General features: G+C 35.8%; 1 protein-coding gene across 1 annotated transcript in view; it reads right to left on the bottom strand.

Moving 5' to 3' along the window:
- Positions 1 to 1,928: 1,928 nt before the first annotated feature.
- ATG4C (autophagy related 4C cysteine peptidase) overlaps positions 1,929 to 16,606 on the bottom strand; it is a gene marked incomplete at both ends in the record, with an annotated part of 53,229 nt that continues 38,551 nt past the window's right edge. The window contains 2 exons of the mRNA XM_080693332.1: positions 1,929 to 2,096; positions 11,816 to 11,935. Of these exons, the coding sequence (XP_080549458.1) occupies positions 1,929 to 2,096; positions 11,816 to 11,935 (288 nt within the window). The remainder of the gene's footprint in view (positions 2,097 to 11,815; positions 11,936 to 16,606) is intronic.

The raw sequence follows: 16,606 nt of genomic DNA, 5'->3' as shown, positions 1-16,606 counted from the left end.
AAGTTGTTTTTTTTTTTTTTTTTGTGGTACTGGGGTTCTTGGATGCCCTTTCTACCTCCGGGCTATACTCCCAGACCTATTTTATATTTTTGTTTGGCAATGGTCTCTTAAGCCAGCGCGGCTGGCTTCAAACCTACATGATCTTGTCTCCGCTTCCCAAGCGCGGGGATGACAAGCGTGCACCACCACGCCCGGCTGAGTAAAGTATTTTTAATACAATTCAACATCAAGTTTCTGGCTCTTCTCACCTTATCTTTGTCCAGGTATAGTTTTGTCTCGTTCCAAAATTTTACTTGTAAGTGATCTCTAAATAAGCTAGGAAAAAATAAGGCTGCTCTGTAACTCTAAGTTTTTATGTAGTTCTTATTAGAGAACACTTAGGATCAGTTCTGACCCAACTGAAGGTACGAGTGAACTCATTTGATGTGTTTATTGCCAAATCCCATGAATTCTGAGACTGTACAGGAACAGCAAATTGTAATTGCTTAGATGAAAAAACTCCAGTGTATAATCTGGTATACCACTGGCTCCTTGTTCCTATACTGCTTTGACATCCTAGGAAAATTAGTACTCGACTTCATTTGTCCAGATTTGGTAAAGGGCAAAGGAAATTTTAGATTTTAAACTACAACTCAATACACCATCCTTCCTGAGAAATGTCAAATCTGATTTCTCTGCACAGGCATACTAAAGCAATCCACCCAGCCTGTTTGGGCTTTACATGCAACTCTAAACAAAAAGACTCTTCTAATGGAATAAACCAATGGCTTGCGATAATATAAAATTGTATGTCTTTTTAATAAGTCACCTTTCCACACTGAAACATGGGAGTACCATAAAATACATTAATATTTTGCTTTTGGAGAAATATTATTTACAATAATAATAAACAGATTCATTTGAGATAATAATTTTTCAAATGGAAGGATTAAAACAATACCCACCTTAAACCCAAAGAAAGTCATTTTATGTTCTTATATCTTTATTAAAGTATTTATTTTATAATCCTGGCCTGTATTTTTATATTACAAATTTGCCTTTAAGTAACATATAATAATACACTTAAGGCAGATTTACCTTGTAAATTGGCTTCAGCTTCTAAGCACTACTATACTGCTTTATACAAATAGCAAAAATCAGATAAAGGAGGATTTCTTGATGTCTTTCTTCATACTAATCTTTAGATTTAAAACCGGCACGGTAAGTTGAATTCCCATAAAATTTCCTTCTTTAGGTAGGAAACAAACACTACAGCTATTTTATAATTTCATTTATCTGATTTGAATGGATGCAGTTACTAATAACAACATAACCTTTAAATCTGTGGAAAAAAACCAATACTTTATATTCCCTTCTCATTGAAGGCTCAACAGTAAGCAAAACGAGTAGCCACTATGAAATCATATTGCTAAGGACTACCCTGACTCAAGACTCTACTTATATAATTGTATCACATTACAGCTAACAAATACTCATTATCAACATACATCGGAAAGGATACTCTGGTTACAATAACAGCAGGAGGCTAAAGTAGACTGATGGCCCATCATGGTCTCCTAGTCATTAATACCAGCTGAGGCCTTTGAAACTACTTGGTGATCCCAGTCTTTGAAGAAGGTCCAGGACACCGGTGGGCTCAAGTGGAAGACTGAAGACTACCGGCTCAAGTTAAGGTAGTGTTTCATTAGTGGATCTTAGGGAAAGAGGAATGCAGCCAGAATCACTTGGTACTCATTAGAAAGCAAGATTCATTAAATCGTTTCTCTTTCAGAAAAATATCTTTAAACTTCTATATATTCAAATGGTCCTTTTTTAAAAGAACATACAAAAGTATGATATGTATGAAAACAGTTTCAAATGTTACTTGTTACTCTTCATTTTTCCCCTTTCAAAGGAGATCTTCTCAACAAACACAAATGTGTCAATCTTTAAAGTAACACAAACTCTTCTGTGCTAAATCTTTTTAATCTCTTCTTTTCCTCCTCTGAGAAAAGGTCTTCTTCATTGGTTGTAGTAGATGTAAAATCATAGTCTCTGGAATGACCATTTACAAAAGTAAACAAGGGATATTTCTCCTTAGAAGAAATTTTCAGCATCTGTAAGAGAAAGTACAGAAGAATCCCTCATTGGCTGCAATAGTGTACACTAGGACCACATGACAAAAATCTAATGTTTTAGCCCTGAAGTTTTCTTAGCTTCTCCTATTTACATTAGTCAGTGATATAGTTTTAACTATTTTGGCCAAAATATTACGTGGGTTAGCATTATATAGTTTATTTATAGGTGAATATATGCTTTTTCCTTAGGACTAGATCATCAAAAATTAAGATATTTGCCCACGCCTACCTCCACCCCACCCCATCCCAAAGTATGTCCTCTAGTCACATTAGTTTGATGGAATATTAAAGAGTTAAGCTGTTCATCTTCCTTAGGTGGTAGCAATATACTGCAACAATATACTGATATTCTGAATATGGTAAAATGCTGGGATTACAAGCATGCGCCACCACGTCCAGCTTCAAAAAACATTTTGACTGAATTACTACCCAGCATTTGGGAGACTGAGATAGGAGGGTCACAGTTCGAGGACAGCCTCAGCTACTTAGTGAGACCATTTGCAACTCAGTGAGACCCTGTTTCAAAATAAAGAATAAAAAATAGGGTTGAAGCTGTAGCTCGAAGATAGAATGCCTCTGGGTTCCATCCCCAGTACCGCAAAAAAAAAAATATATATATATATATATTTTTTTTTTTTCTAACTTAGATCCTACAAAAAAGGGGAGAAAGACAAAAGTGTGGAAAATGAAGAGGCAGAGAGGGCTGGCATCTGATGAATCGTCTTTTACTACCAGTCAAGAGCTAGAATACAATTCAAAATTGTCATTTTCCATGTATTTAATGTCACTTGTACAAGCCCAGTATCTAATGGGCAAAGTGTTCACATTATATCATTCTGAGATAACACAGCAGAGCTAACATTATCATCTTTTCTTTCTTTCTTTCTTTCAAGCTCAAGAGAGAAGTCATTCGATTTTATTAGTACAGGTCTAAGTTGATCATCAATAATAAGATTCAAATCTGTGCCCCAGGGGAAAGTGTCAGAAAGGAAAGTTTTACTCTTTAACTATAAAATGCACCTACTATTTGCAAACCCTCTTGCAACATTAAGTCTCCTTAAGCATAATATTTACAAATTCATGCTTTGAGAGTTATTATTTTTCCATTTTCTGAGTATATTTCAAATATTTCTAAGGGTTGTAGAAGGTTTGTCTAAATTAGTTAAAAACTTACATTCACATAAAAACCTACATACAGATGTTTACAGAAGATATGTTCATAATTACCCAAACTTGGAAACCTTTAGTGGTTTAAAGGATGTCCGTTAGTGGGCAGATAACTAAACTGTGGCATATCCAGACTACGGAACATTATTCAGTGCTAAGAAGAAAATGAGCTATCCAAGCCAACAAGAAACGTGTAGATTTTTTTTTTTTTTTTTTTTTTTTTTTGGTGGTACTGGGGGTGGAACCCAGAGGCTTTCTACCTCTGGGCTATACTCCCAGACCTATTTTTTTATATTTTATTTGGAAACAGGGTCTCACCAAGTTGCTGAGAGCCTCACTAAATAGCTGAGGCTGACTTCGAACCTGTGCAATCCTCTTGTCTCAGCCTCCCAAGCGCGGGAAATACAAGCGTGTACCACCATGCCCAGCGTAACATGTAGAAATTTTAAATGTGTATTTTGCAGTGAAAAAGGCCAATCTGAGAAAGCTAAATACTGTATGATCACAACTATATGGCATTCTGAAAGAGGCAAAACTATAGTGACCAAAAAAAAAAAAAAAAAAAAGTTGCTATGGGGAGGGAGGAGTGAATAGGCACAGCAGAAAGGATTTTTATAAATTCATGGATTACAACAAATATACTAGAAGGCCTCAGTTCAAAATCTGGCTGATATTAAGCTGGGCGTGGTGGCACACGCTTGCAATCCCCGCGCTTGGGAGGCAGAGACAGGAGGATCGCGCAGGTTCAAATTCCAGCCGCTCTGGTCTGGGAGTGTAGCCCGGAAGTAGAAGGGCTTCCAGGAACCCCAGTACCACCCCCCCAAAAAACCCTCAGTAACTCAAGAATATGCATTCATGAACACTGTTACACAGTCTTTTATTTATACATCAACTCACAATCCAAACGTGATTATCTAAGGCTTATTTCAGGTGATCGTGAACTAATAGTGTTCTTTAGAAGCCTTCAGTTTTTCAGACAGACTCCACTGTTAAGAATGATTGTCATATATTGGATTGGAATCAGCTTCCATGGGACTTTTACTCTGTGTTTTCAAAGAGTACGAGAAAACTTTGCTGCTTCTTCTAGGATGAGCATTCCCATTTTCTCTAGTGGCACATACTTTCCTATGTCCATCACAAATTTGGTCAATATCTTTTTGAAATCACTTTAGTATTCATGATTATTATATTTCTTAGTGATCCTTCTTATAGCTCTGGGTTATCTAAGTAATACCCGAGGGATATTTCCCCCCCAGAGGTCTTTGAATTTTTTTTATTTTTTATTTTTTATTTTTTGGTGGTACTGGGGTTCCTGGAAGCCCTTCTACCTCTGGGCTACACTCCCAGACCTATTTTATGCTTTTGTTTGTTTGTTTGTTTTTGGAAACAGGGTCTCTTAAACCAGCATGGCTGCCTTTGAACCAGCGCGATCCTCCTGTCTCCGCCTCCCAAGCGCAGGGATTACAAGTGTGCGCCACCATGCCCAGCGGAGTTACTGAGGTTTTGAACCTGAGAACTACCACTTATTAGCTGTGTTCTTTATGAAAGTTACTAAACCAAGCAACCAACCTACCTACCTACCTTCCTTCCTTCCTCCCTCCCTTCCTTCCTCCCTTCTCTTTCTTTCTCTTTTGGATTGCCTCCCAAGTATGGGGATTACAAGCATGCACCACCACTCCCAGCTTTACTATTTTCATTACATGAGAAAACTACATATCTACAGAGAAAAATAAAAGAGAAAAGAGAGAAAGAGAGAGAGAGAAATTGGGTGGTAGTATAGTAATTGGGATTCAAATCTGAAAACTTTCAGAGCAGGAAAAAAAAGTCCTCATTCAGAGGAAAGGAATTCAGAATGGCATCAAATGCCTCAACTGCAATACATTTTGACACTGGTAACTTCTCACGTCTTTCATTATCCCTCTGGTCCATATGCTTTTTCTTTGGGGTTATTTCAGTAGCTTCTGATCTCTCCTGCTCTACCTATAGTCTGTTACCCACACAGCCACCAGAGTGATTTTGTTTAGAATGTAACTAAGGTTATGTTAATAATTTTTCTTCAGAAGATTATAGTAGCTTTCCAGTTCATTCAAAGTAAAGTCTTACAGGAATCTAAATGAAATCTGTCCCCAACCCCTTACCTGTGTAACTTCATCTCCTACCATTCTCCCTCAGTTCTCTTATGAGATATGGGATAATGGTTTTTTTATATCCATCCAAAAATGTTGTCTGTGAAATGGGAGGGCGCCTATCATTCCCAAGGAGACTTAAGGAGCTGGACTTCACAGATTTCATTTCTAAACAAAATCACTATGGTGGCTGTTGTTGATAACAGACTATGTAGGTAAACAGGGGAGATCAGAAGCTACTGCAATAACCCCAAGGAAGAAGCATAATGGACCGGAGGAACAATGAAAGAGGTGAGAACTTATCAGTTTCAAAATGTATTTTAAAGAGATGACAAGAGTTGCCAATGCATCAGACAAAGTGCGGGTGGGAGAAAGGGAATCAGTTTGAGGGCTGAGCACCCAGAAAAATGGAGTTGACAATTTACACAGTAACCAAATTATTTTCACTTGTTTTACTTTACTTAGTATTTTTATAATTTACTTTAGTGGTAAACATTTTTGGGTGGATATAGGAAAATTGTTACCCCATATCTCTTTTTATAAACAGTATTCATATGGTAAAATGCCAGTGAAATATAGAAATAAAACTTTTGTTATGATTTTTAAAATGAATCTTTTTATTTTATACTCAAATCTTACCGTTTAAAAGAAATAGCTAACTTAAACATCTTATAAATATAATTAGTTGGAGGGCCAAGAAGGAGTAGTTTATATCAAACTGCAATAAGAACAAAGCACCATTTCTCTGCCATACCTGACAAAGATATATATCCCAAAATTTATGAGGAAACATCAGATAAACCCAAACTGAGAGGACAACCTACAAAATTTTTTAAAGTATCCTGTAAAAAAAACAAAAATCAAGTGTTCTGTTTTCTTAAGAAGTATCAAGGTCAGATGAAAGTCAAGAATGAAGATGAACTATACAGATTAAGGTATTTTCAAGATACATAAATGCTATATATTATTCTGGCCTAGATTCTCCTGCTAAAAGACCATTACTAGGAATTGGTAAAATCTGCATAGTTTCTGAGGATTAGATAGTGAAGTAATATTAATGCTAACCTTCCGGATTTTGATAATTCAACTGTGGTTATACAGGAGAATGTACTTGTTTATAACACCTGCACACTCAATTATCCAAGGATATTAATTTACTCTCAAATGATTCAGGAAAAAATGTTATTTGTATCACATTTTCAACTCTTCTGTAAATTTGTAATTATTTCAATTTTTAATGAAAGTAAAATAAAGATTATTAAAAACAAAAACTAAGGGAATTCTTCACAAGCAAGTAGCATTAAAAGAAATGATAGTCGGGCGTAGTGGCACATGCTTGTAATCCCCGCGCTTGGGAGGCAGAGACAGGAGGATTGCGCAGGTTCGAAGCCAGCCGTGCTGGCTTAAGAGACCCTGTTTCCAAAAATAAAATAGGTCTGGGAGTGTAGCCCGGAGGTAGAAGGGTTTCCAGGAACCACAGTACCACAAAAAAAATTTAAAAATGATAAATTTCTTCAGAGAGAAGTAAAATGATCTCAGAAGGAAGCAGAGTAACACAAGAATAAAGAGCATCAAAATAGGCAATACTGATTGTTTAAAACACAAGGAATTTAAGCCGGGCGTGGTGGCACACACTTGTAATCCCTGCGCTTAGGAGGCAGAGACAGGAGGATCACTCAGGTTCGAAGCCAGCCGTGCTGGCTTAAGAGACCCTATTTCCAAATAAAAATATAAAATAGGTCTGGGAGTGTAGCCCAGAGGTAGAAGGGCTTCCAAGAACCCCAGTACCACCAAAAAAAAAAAAAAAAAACCACAAGGAACTTAAAATCCTAAAGGATTCAAGCTGTTGACAAAAAAAAAAAAAAAAAACACAAAAAAGGCAAGAAATTACTAGATAGAGGGACGTATTATAAAAATTCAATCAGTAAGAACAAAATGATTAATTTGACTGTTTTAAAATTAAAGACACATTAACAAGTAAAAATAATCTAGTAGAATGTATTTGCTAGACAGCCAACAAAGTAGTAGTATCCCAAATTATGAAGATTTCCTCCAAGGTAAACAGCCCTATAGAACAACAGAGAAAGGAAATAAGTAGGAAATTCACAAAAGAGCAACTAAATGGGCCCATCACCTTCATAAGATGTTGCCTCACTATCAATCAGGAAAATGCAAATTAAAACTACAAAGAGATACTTACTTTACATCTATGAGACTGGTTAAAAATTTTAAAGTCTGGCAAAATTAAGTGTTGGTAGGAGTGTGAGACATTGGATATTCTCATATACTGTTTCATATGATCACTTCAAAGAGCATTTAACAGTATCTACCAAACCTAAAAATATGCATACCCTCTGTCCAGCAGTTCTATCCTAGTGTATTTGATGTAATACTAAAGTACTAGATATGCATAAAGTAATATATACAAGAATATTCTTTAAATATTATTTGAGGCAAGGCATGGTAGTACATGCCTGTAATCCTAGTACTTGGGAGGCTAAGACAAGAGGATAACAGGTTTGGGGCTAGCCTCAGCAACTTGGTGAGACCCTGTTTCAAAATAGGGCTGAAGATAGAGCTCAGAGGTAGAATGTCCTTGGGTTCGCTCCCCAGTACCACCAAAAAATAAATAAAAAAATAATAAAAGGGTTGGAGTACAGCTTAGAGGAAGAATGCCCCTGAGTTTAATCCCTAGTACCCTCCAAAAGAATTACCTGCAATTAAGAAATGATAAGGCAATTTATGGTTCTCAGAAACAAGCTAAGTGACCATCAACAAAAGAAAGTTTTAATAAAAAGTTGTGTAGCCAGGCGTGTTGATGCATGGCTTGTAATCCCAGTACTTAGGAGGCTGAGACAAAAGGATCACACAGGTTCAAAACTCACTGTTCATTTAACTCACTGTTAACTAAAGAGGTTACAGGAACATATATATTCTTTTGTATAAAGATATCACTGGTGGAAAGTAAAGAAAGATGTGCTGATTATGAATATATATAGTACGGGTATGATACACTAATTCAGGACAGTAGTTATCACTGGGAAGAAAGAAAAGTAGTAAGACTAGGGAAAGATAACCACTTCCATCACATGTTAATTCTTTTCATAAGCTCAATGATAGAATATGGGCATTTATTTATTATATTATTCTCTATATTTCTATATGCTTGAAATCTAAAATTCATATGATAAAATACATTATTAAAATATCTCTTTATTCCAGCATTCAAGCCTCTCCACAATATTATTACAATGTACTTTTCTAGCCTCATCTTTCACTATTTCCATTTCAGTGTTTTCTAATCTGTGGACATTCATATATTGCCTTCACTATTTTTACTATATTTACCATCTCTATTATGATTAATGGAAATTTTTTCATCATTTATAACTTATGTAACATCCTACAATAAAAATGAGAAATCGTGTTTAATATGTTATGTTTTCTAATATTAATGTAAATAATTAACCTAAGTATTAAGATGTTTGCCCTAATGCCACCAAAAACCAGCTCAAAGTGTCACACTTTGGGTTTTACTGTCTTCCACGGTGGTTCTTGAATTTAGTGTACAAGACTGCTTAGGAGGCTTGCTAGCAATGGAGGGAGGCTCCCAGGCTACATCCCTAGGGGTTCTGAGTCAGGCTGTAGAAGAAAGAAGTCCTGCCTGGTATATGACCTTGGCACCTAGCAAACTAGACCATTTCCCATTCTCTGGATAAGTCTACACTTTCCTTCTCCTGTATCTTTGCTCTGATTATTTCTCAGCTTGAAGTATTCCTTCTTCTCACTAAGCCAATGGAAATTAAGCCTACACTTTAAGTCTCATCTTAAATATCACCATCACAATAAAGTACCTTGACTTGAATGTGACATCCCTCTCATTTCAACAGCCTTCCTTCTATCAATTTATTTCTACTTTCATATGGATGCTTATCATATTCAGTGTAATATATGTCTACTTGTCTTAGTTCCCCTCCTCAAGTGTAAATGTTACTTGAGGGCAGAAGCTTTATATCTTGTTCAAAAGCAGGGAATATATATATATATATATATATATATATATATATATATATATATATATATATATATATATATGTTCATATACAACAGTTACTCAGATACTCGCTGGATTGAACTCTGCTAAACACTGAATTTATTTAACAATTTTATTAATATTGTAAAATTACACAGCATAGTTATAATATTCACTCATAAAACATTACAAGTTAAACATGAGACTCTAGACTACTTAGTTTCATTTTCAAAATGACAATGCTAAAAATACATCCACTAAAGAAACAAATAATTTTTAAGTTGTTTTAATTTTCCAAGGGAAGAAAACAACAGCTTAACTGAAAACATAAAAATTACTTATAACTGCCCAAGCAAAAGTAAATGACCAAGTTTTTCATTGACAGAATGGGTTTTTGATATTGCAACAAAAAGCTATTACCTCAAGAACAACAAAGTTAACTGATTCTTACAAAAGTCTCAGTACTTCCAAAAGATACTTCAATTTAGTTACTCTCTGTATTTATAATGCAAATTATTCTGATATATCAAGAACAATAATTTCAGATTATTTTTCCAATGTAAAACTATAATAATTGTCATTAGAAAACATCAATATACAACTCACTTGTAAATTTTTAAGAATTTGGTAATAAAATCTTGATTTATTTCTATTCCAGGAATAGCCTATTCTACTGTTTTAAACATACTTATTTTACCATGGTGGTGCACGCTTGTAAAACCCAGGCTTGGGAGGCTGAGACAGAAGGATCGCAAGGTTCAAAGCCAGCCTCGGTAACTTAGTGAGACCCTGTTTCCAAATAAAATATAAAATAGGTCTGGGAGTATGGCCTGGATGTAGAAAGGCCCCTGGGTTCCACCCAGTACCACAAAAATGACATAAAATAAAATAAAAATTTATTTTAATCTTAACAGAAAATAAATGACTGAAAACAGAGAAATGGTACTTTTAAATGGAACATGTTATCAATATCAATGCACTACACAATATAACCTATATTTGTATATTTTAGAATATGCATAGACCTTATAAAAACAGAACTATCAAACTAGAATATACAAATATATATACTAATTTCAAAAATAAAGGAGGGGGAAATAAAAAATACAATTTTTTTCTTTTCACCATGCCTTCTATGTTAAAGAAAAAAAAGAACACAAAAACTATAAGAAATAAAATGTAAAGGTTCTCATTTATCTTATTTTTTCTTTTCCTCATTCATTTTTTGTCATATTCTAATTAAATTTACTTTTTTACTCAGCTGCTTAAATAAAGCAAAACATGAGACTTTTATTTAATTTTCCACTCTATTTTTACATTGTTAAAATAAAGTTTCAAGCTGAGTGTGGAGGTGCATGTCTGTAATCTAAGTTCTTGGGCCACAGGTTAGACCACAGGTTCACAGCCAGTCTCAGCAACACAGTCAGACCCTCAGCAACTTGGTGAGATCCTGTTTCAAAATGAATAATAAAATAGGGCTGGGGATATAACTCAGAGGTCGTTTTCTCCTGGGTTCACTCCCCAGTTTCACACACAAACAAAAATTTTCACCCTATTATGTCTATTTTCCTGTATAAAATTGAGTGGATATAAAATACCAATAATTAATATATCTGAAACATGTTAAAAATTCTCCAAAATGACTCTAGTATTGGTTTTATTTATCATAAAAGGACAATCCATAATTATTGATACAAATAAAGAGGCCCATCCAATTATACTCACTTAAGTGCCCTTAAAATTTCTAACACTAAATAGATAGGCATTAAGGCTCTGTAAATGTTTTAAGAGTATTTAAGGACCAAAAACAGAAATTTAAAGACAATGAGAAGAAGTGAAAAAGGCCTATTGCAAAGGATCTGTAAGTAGAAGAGACCAGATTAGACAGTTTACTGGAAGGTAACAACACCACTCATTTAATAAAGCAGTTCTGAGAAATCCAAAAATACCATTTCTCTTAAAAAAAAAAAAATAAAAGCAGCACCTGGACTAACAAGAAATAATGCACAATTTGGCTTGATCAAATACTTCATTAATTTTTTTCTACCCCTAAGGGACTGCCCTTTAAAATTCTCTTCAAATAGAATACAAACTAACTGCTTGCCCAGGCCTTCAGTTTGTGGGATTTTTATTTCAACAGTGCCACCTAGTGGAGCAATCGATACTTTCAACTGGTCACTGGCTTCATTTGTCTCATGCTCACACATCTCAAATAGTTTTATTTTCTGGTTCACAATACTCTTAGTAATATTAACATTAAAGGAAAAATTTTACAAGAGAATAACAATTTACATATTTTTGTTTTCTTGTAAACTATTTCTAATAAAATAAGTCATTTACAAATATTATTATAATATTTTAAATAAAGGTACCTTAGTGATTTCTTCAGAAGCTCGTTCAAAGTCCTGAACATTTCGACAGTAAAATCCTATTGTACAGCTAGGATCCATTTTTCGAAATGACATCTTTTTGGGAGAAGGGCAGTGGAATGTCTGGAATATTTAAAATTCCTTAGGATTAATTATCTTTCCTTGATGGATTTAAGTATGTAAAAGATTATTATTTAAAATCTACCTAGAATTTCCTCAAAGCTACACATTACTGAATGGCATTTTAGCCTTTCTCACCCCCTAAAAGTATAAAACACAAGAGCCAACACTTTGTATATTTAATTCACCAAATCTGTGCTTTGGGTGACATCAGTGCGACTCTGCAAGAGAAAGAAACGTGGGAAAAGTGGTAAGCATTTCAGAGGGAATGAAAACGCTGCCACTGGAAAGAGACATTCAAAAGCGAGCAGAGTTAGAGTCCAGTTGGCCCTTCCTGTTCCTAACTGCAGCTAAGTCTGTCTTACTGAAGGTTCTTTTAATGCATCTAAGGATTTTTGTGAATATATCAAAACTTTTAAAGCAAATACAGACACGTGTAAATGTCCTGTATGGATATGAAAAGAAGACAACTTATAACCAGGAGTGGTGGCACAGGACTGCAACCCCGGGCTAAAACGAGAGGATCACAAGTTTGATACCAGCCTGGGCAACCTAATGGGACCATAACTCAAAATAAAAAATAAAAATAAAAAAGGGCTGGGGCTCCTGTGGAGTGCCCTGGGTTCAATCCCTAGTATCCAGAGAAAAGGAAAGGAGAAGGAGAGGAAGAGCGGACAACCTGAGAGCTTCAGTAACTGGCACAATTAATGCACAACAATATATTCCTCCAATTTGCTCTTCTATTGTGTTTTAAGCTGTTGCTTATTCCAAAACAAGGTATAGGATGGGACAGGTGAAACTGCCCTGTTATGGTCCTCTCTTTCTCACCAGTCCTCTTGGCCCTTTTAGTTTACTTCTCTCAAGTGGTCACAGTGCCACAGACATAAATGGTCTTGGCAAGCTGACCTCATTTCTGTACCCTTGCTAACGGGATTTGGTTATCAGCAGATTTTGGTATCTTTAGAGAATACAAATTAGGAAAAGGGCTGATTTTTTTTTTTAAGGTACTAGGGATGGAACCCAGGGGCATTCTACCTCCAAGCTATACCCCCAGCCCTATTTTTTATTCTTTATTTTGAAACAGGGTTCCATTGAGTTGCAAAGGGCCTCATTAAGTAGCTGAGGCTGTCCTCAAACTGTGATCCTCCTGTCTCAGCCTCCCAAATGCTGGAATTACAAGTGCACGCCATCACACCCGGTTAAGGGATAAATTTAAAGTTAATCATTCCAATATTTTATTCAATGTTTAAAAGATATTTTTAAATCTTTGAATTCTTGGGATATCCTACCCTTAAAAATTACTTGTGCTAACAAGTGTTTTTCTGTAACTATATAAAAATTATATGTAAGCCGGGCGGTGTGAGCACACTTGTAATCCCCGTGCTTGGGAGGCTGAGACAGGAGGATCGCATGGGTTCGAAGCCAGCCTCAGCTACTTAGTGAGCCTTTCAGCAATTTAGTGAGACTCTGTTTCCAAATAAAAATATAAAAAAGGTCCGGGGGTATAGGCCGGAGGTAGAAAGCCTCTGGGTTCCACCCCCAGTACCACGCCCCCCAAAAATTATATGTAAAAATATAAGGATATAAGACTATATATATTCATATTTATTACTGGGAAAATGGGGACAAGTGTAGAAAATTCTCCTTTGTGTATTACTTGTTTTTAATTAAAGAGCAAGCTCAATAAAGAAATAATCTAGGCTGAATTTGAATTCATAAATCTATTATTTCCATAGATTCAATGCCTTAAAACCAAGAAAATTTAACAATGTATCAAAAGGTAGAAAAGTATAGGCTGTCACATTCCTTATGTTCCTGGCTCATCAAGACCACCCTCTTTCTTCTCCCCCTGGACCTGGTGATCTGCCATATCATCACCAGGAAAGCGCATACATTCAAGCTGCTTTTCCCTTCTGAGCACTTCAACTGTATATTAGATTGAAATCCAACAATACATCAGTAAATATGGACCAAACAAGTAAGTTTTTTCAGAACTCTGACTTCAACAAAATAGTTAGCTAATACTTACTTTAGATAGTGAGAGCTAACCTATCTAAACCAGAGCCTCCAGGGTATGAGTCAACACAAGTGTTAACATATTTGATCTTTCTTAACATTATTTCACTGGTTTATTTGCAAACAGATATGGAAAGGCATAGAAAAGCTATGTATGCTTGTTAGTTAACAATATGCAGGGCTATTTCAAGGTAAGGCACAGTTCTAAGTCATATTTCTATGAATTTATTCCATATATAAGGTGTCTAAAAAGAGTCATTTGCCCAACTCATTCCAAATCCAGTACGGAAGAATGTTTCTTTAAGCTTTTACTACTTTGGGATAAGAGAGTCAAAAAATTTGTATGAGGTCCATTAATATATTTTTAAATTCATCTACGAGGCTGTTCTATACTATACTAAAGCACTGATTGAAACTTTCATGTAGGAACCAATAAAACTAAATAGAAGAGACTTACTTATATCTCACTATATAAGGACAGACAATTGTTATTTATGGTTATTTTGATATCTACAAAGGACTTTTAAAATTATTCACAAAAGCACAGCTATACGTCTCTGAATACTGAAAACTGAAATTGCTATTGAGTGTGACTACATAGGACTAAGATTCATATTACATGGACATTTCATATTACTTAAATTTAAAATTGTATTGCTCTGTTCACCCAAGATTCAGAAGTCAAACTAAAATTATCTATAATTTAGAATAATTTGTTTGTTGCAAAACAAGTTAGACCTTCAAGTATTTTCCCAGTGGTATACAAAAATAAGTTCACTTTGTGATAATATCTTGAGCTATGCACTCATGATTTCTTTTCAGCTTTTAAAATTCTGATGTTTGGTAAGAATAGCAATTTCTATTTCACAAATATATTTTAGAGAATGTTCACCACACCACTTCTTTTTTTTTTTTTTTTTTTTTTTTGTGGTACTGGGGTTCCTGGAAGCCCTTCTACCTCCAGGCTACCCTCCCAGACCTATTTTTTTTTTTTTTTTAATTTGGAAACAGGGTCTCTTAAGCCAGCGAGGTTGCTTAAGCCAGCGAGGTTGGCTCCTAACCAGTGCGATCCTCCTGTCTCAGCCTCCCAAGCACAGGGATTACAAGCATGCGCCACCACGCCCAGCACACTACATCACTTCTATGAAAATAAAATGTTCCTGGAAAAAAAATGGTTAGGGAGAGTCAATTCCTATTTATTTCATTTTTCAATACATCATCATTGTTAATATTATTACTATCATTATTATTGTTATTGTTGTTGTTGTTTTGGTACTGGGGATTAAACCCAGGGGTATTTTTTTTTTTTTTTTTTTGTACTGGGGGTGGAACCCAGAGGCTTTCTACCTCCGGGCTATACTCCCAGACCTATTTTATATTTTATTTGGAATCAGGGTCTCACTAAGTTGCTGAGAGCCTCACTAAGTAGCTGAGGCTGGCTTCGAACCTGTGTAATCCTCCTGTCTCAGCCTCCCAAGTGCGGGGATTACAAGTGTACGCCACCACGCCTGGCTAAACCCAGGGGTATTCTACCTCCAAACTACACACCCAGTCAAATTTTATTTTTATTTTGCAACAGACTCTCTCTAGATTGATGAAAGTCTTACTACTTGCTGAGATGTCTTCAAACCTACAATCCTCCTATTCAGCCTCCCAAGTACTGGGATTACAATTGTGTGTCATCATGCCCAGCTCAAAAATTATTAGGTATCTACTAAATGCCAGGCACTTTTGAATGCTTACTATTTGGAATAGTTGATTCTATTACCTAAACATATAAATAATAGTAAAACAAATATTTTTAGGTGTAGGAAACTATTTTGGAGATTTAGCTGAAGCTTTCTAAGGTAGTTTAAGAATAAACTACCTGGGTGTGATGGTACACACCTGTAATCCCAGAACTTGGGAGGCTGAGACAGGAGGATCACAGGTTTGTAGCCAGCCTCAGCAACTTAATGAGGCTCTCTGCAACTCAGTGAGATCCTGTTTCCAAATAGAAATAAAATAGGGTTGGGGATGGAGCTCAGAAGTAGAATGTCCCTAGGTTCAATCACCAGTACCCCACACACACACACACACACAAATACCCTTAATAAAAAGTACCTCCAGCTGGGCGTGGTGGTGCACGCTTGTAATCCCAGCATTCCAGAGGCTGAGACCAGAGGATCTCGGTTCGCGGACAGCCTCAGCTACTTAGTGAGGCCCTCTGCAACTCAGTGAGACCCGGTTTCAAAATAAAGAATAAGAAGTAGGGCAGGGGGTGTAGCTCGGAGGTCAAATGCCCCTGGGTTCCATCCCCAGACCCGCAAAGAAATAAAAAAATAGAAAATAAATAAAAAGTACCTCCTACTAATTAGTGCCTATCTTTTCACTGACAAACTCACTTATCCATCTACCTAATAACTGAGGGCCACTACTTTTTGGTTTAGTAGGTTAAATTAAAAGTCACCATTGTATGGAACTGCTAAATCTGGTACTTGGAACTGGGGGCCCAAGAATCAGAACAGACTAGCACGTCTATTAAGAGGGCTTTTCTTCTTCTTCTTCTTTTTTTGGTACTGAGGATTGAACCCAGGGGCATCCTACCTCAGGTTTTTTTTTTGTTGTTTTTGCAGCACTGGGGATTGAACTTTTAACTCAGGGGCATCCTACCTTTGA

The sequence above is a fragment of the Muscardinus avellanarius genome, assembly GCF_963383645.1.
Source record: "Muscardinus avellanarius genome assembly, chromosome: 3".
Lineage (NCBI taxonomy): Eukaryota > Metazoa > Chordata > Mammalia > Rodentia > Gliridae > Muscardinus > Muscardinus avellanarius.
This window is presented reverse-complemented; position numbering and strand designations above follow the sequence as displayed.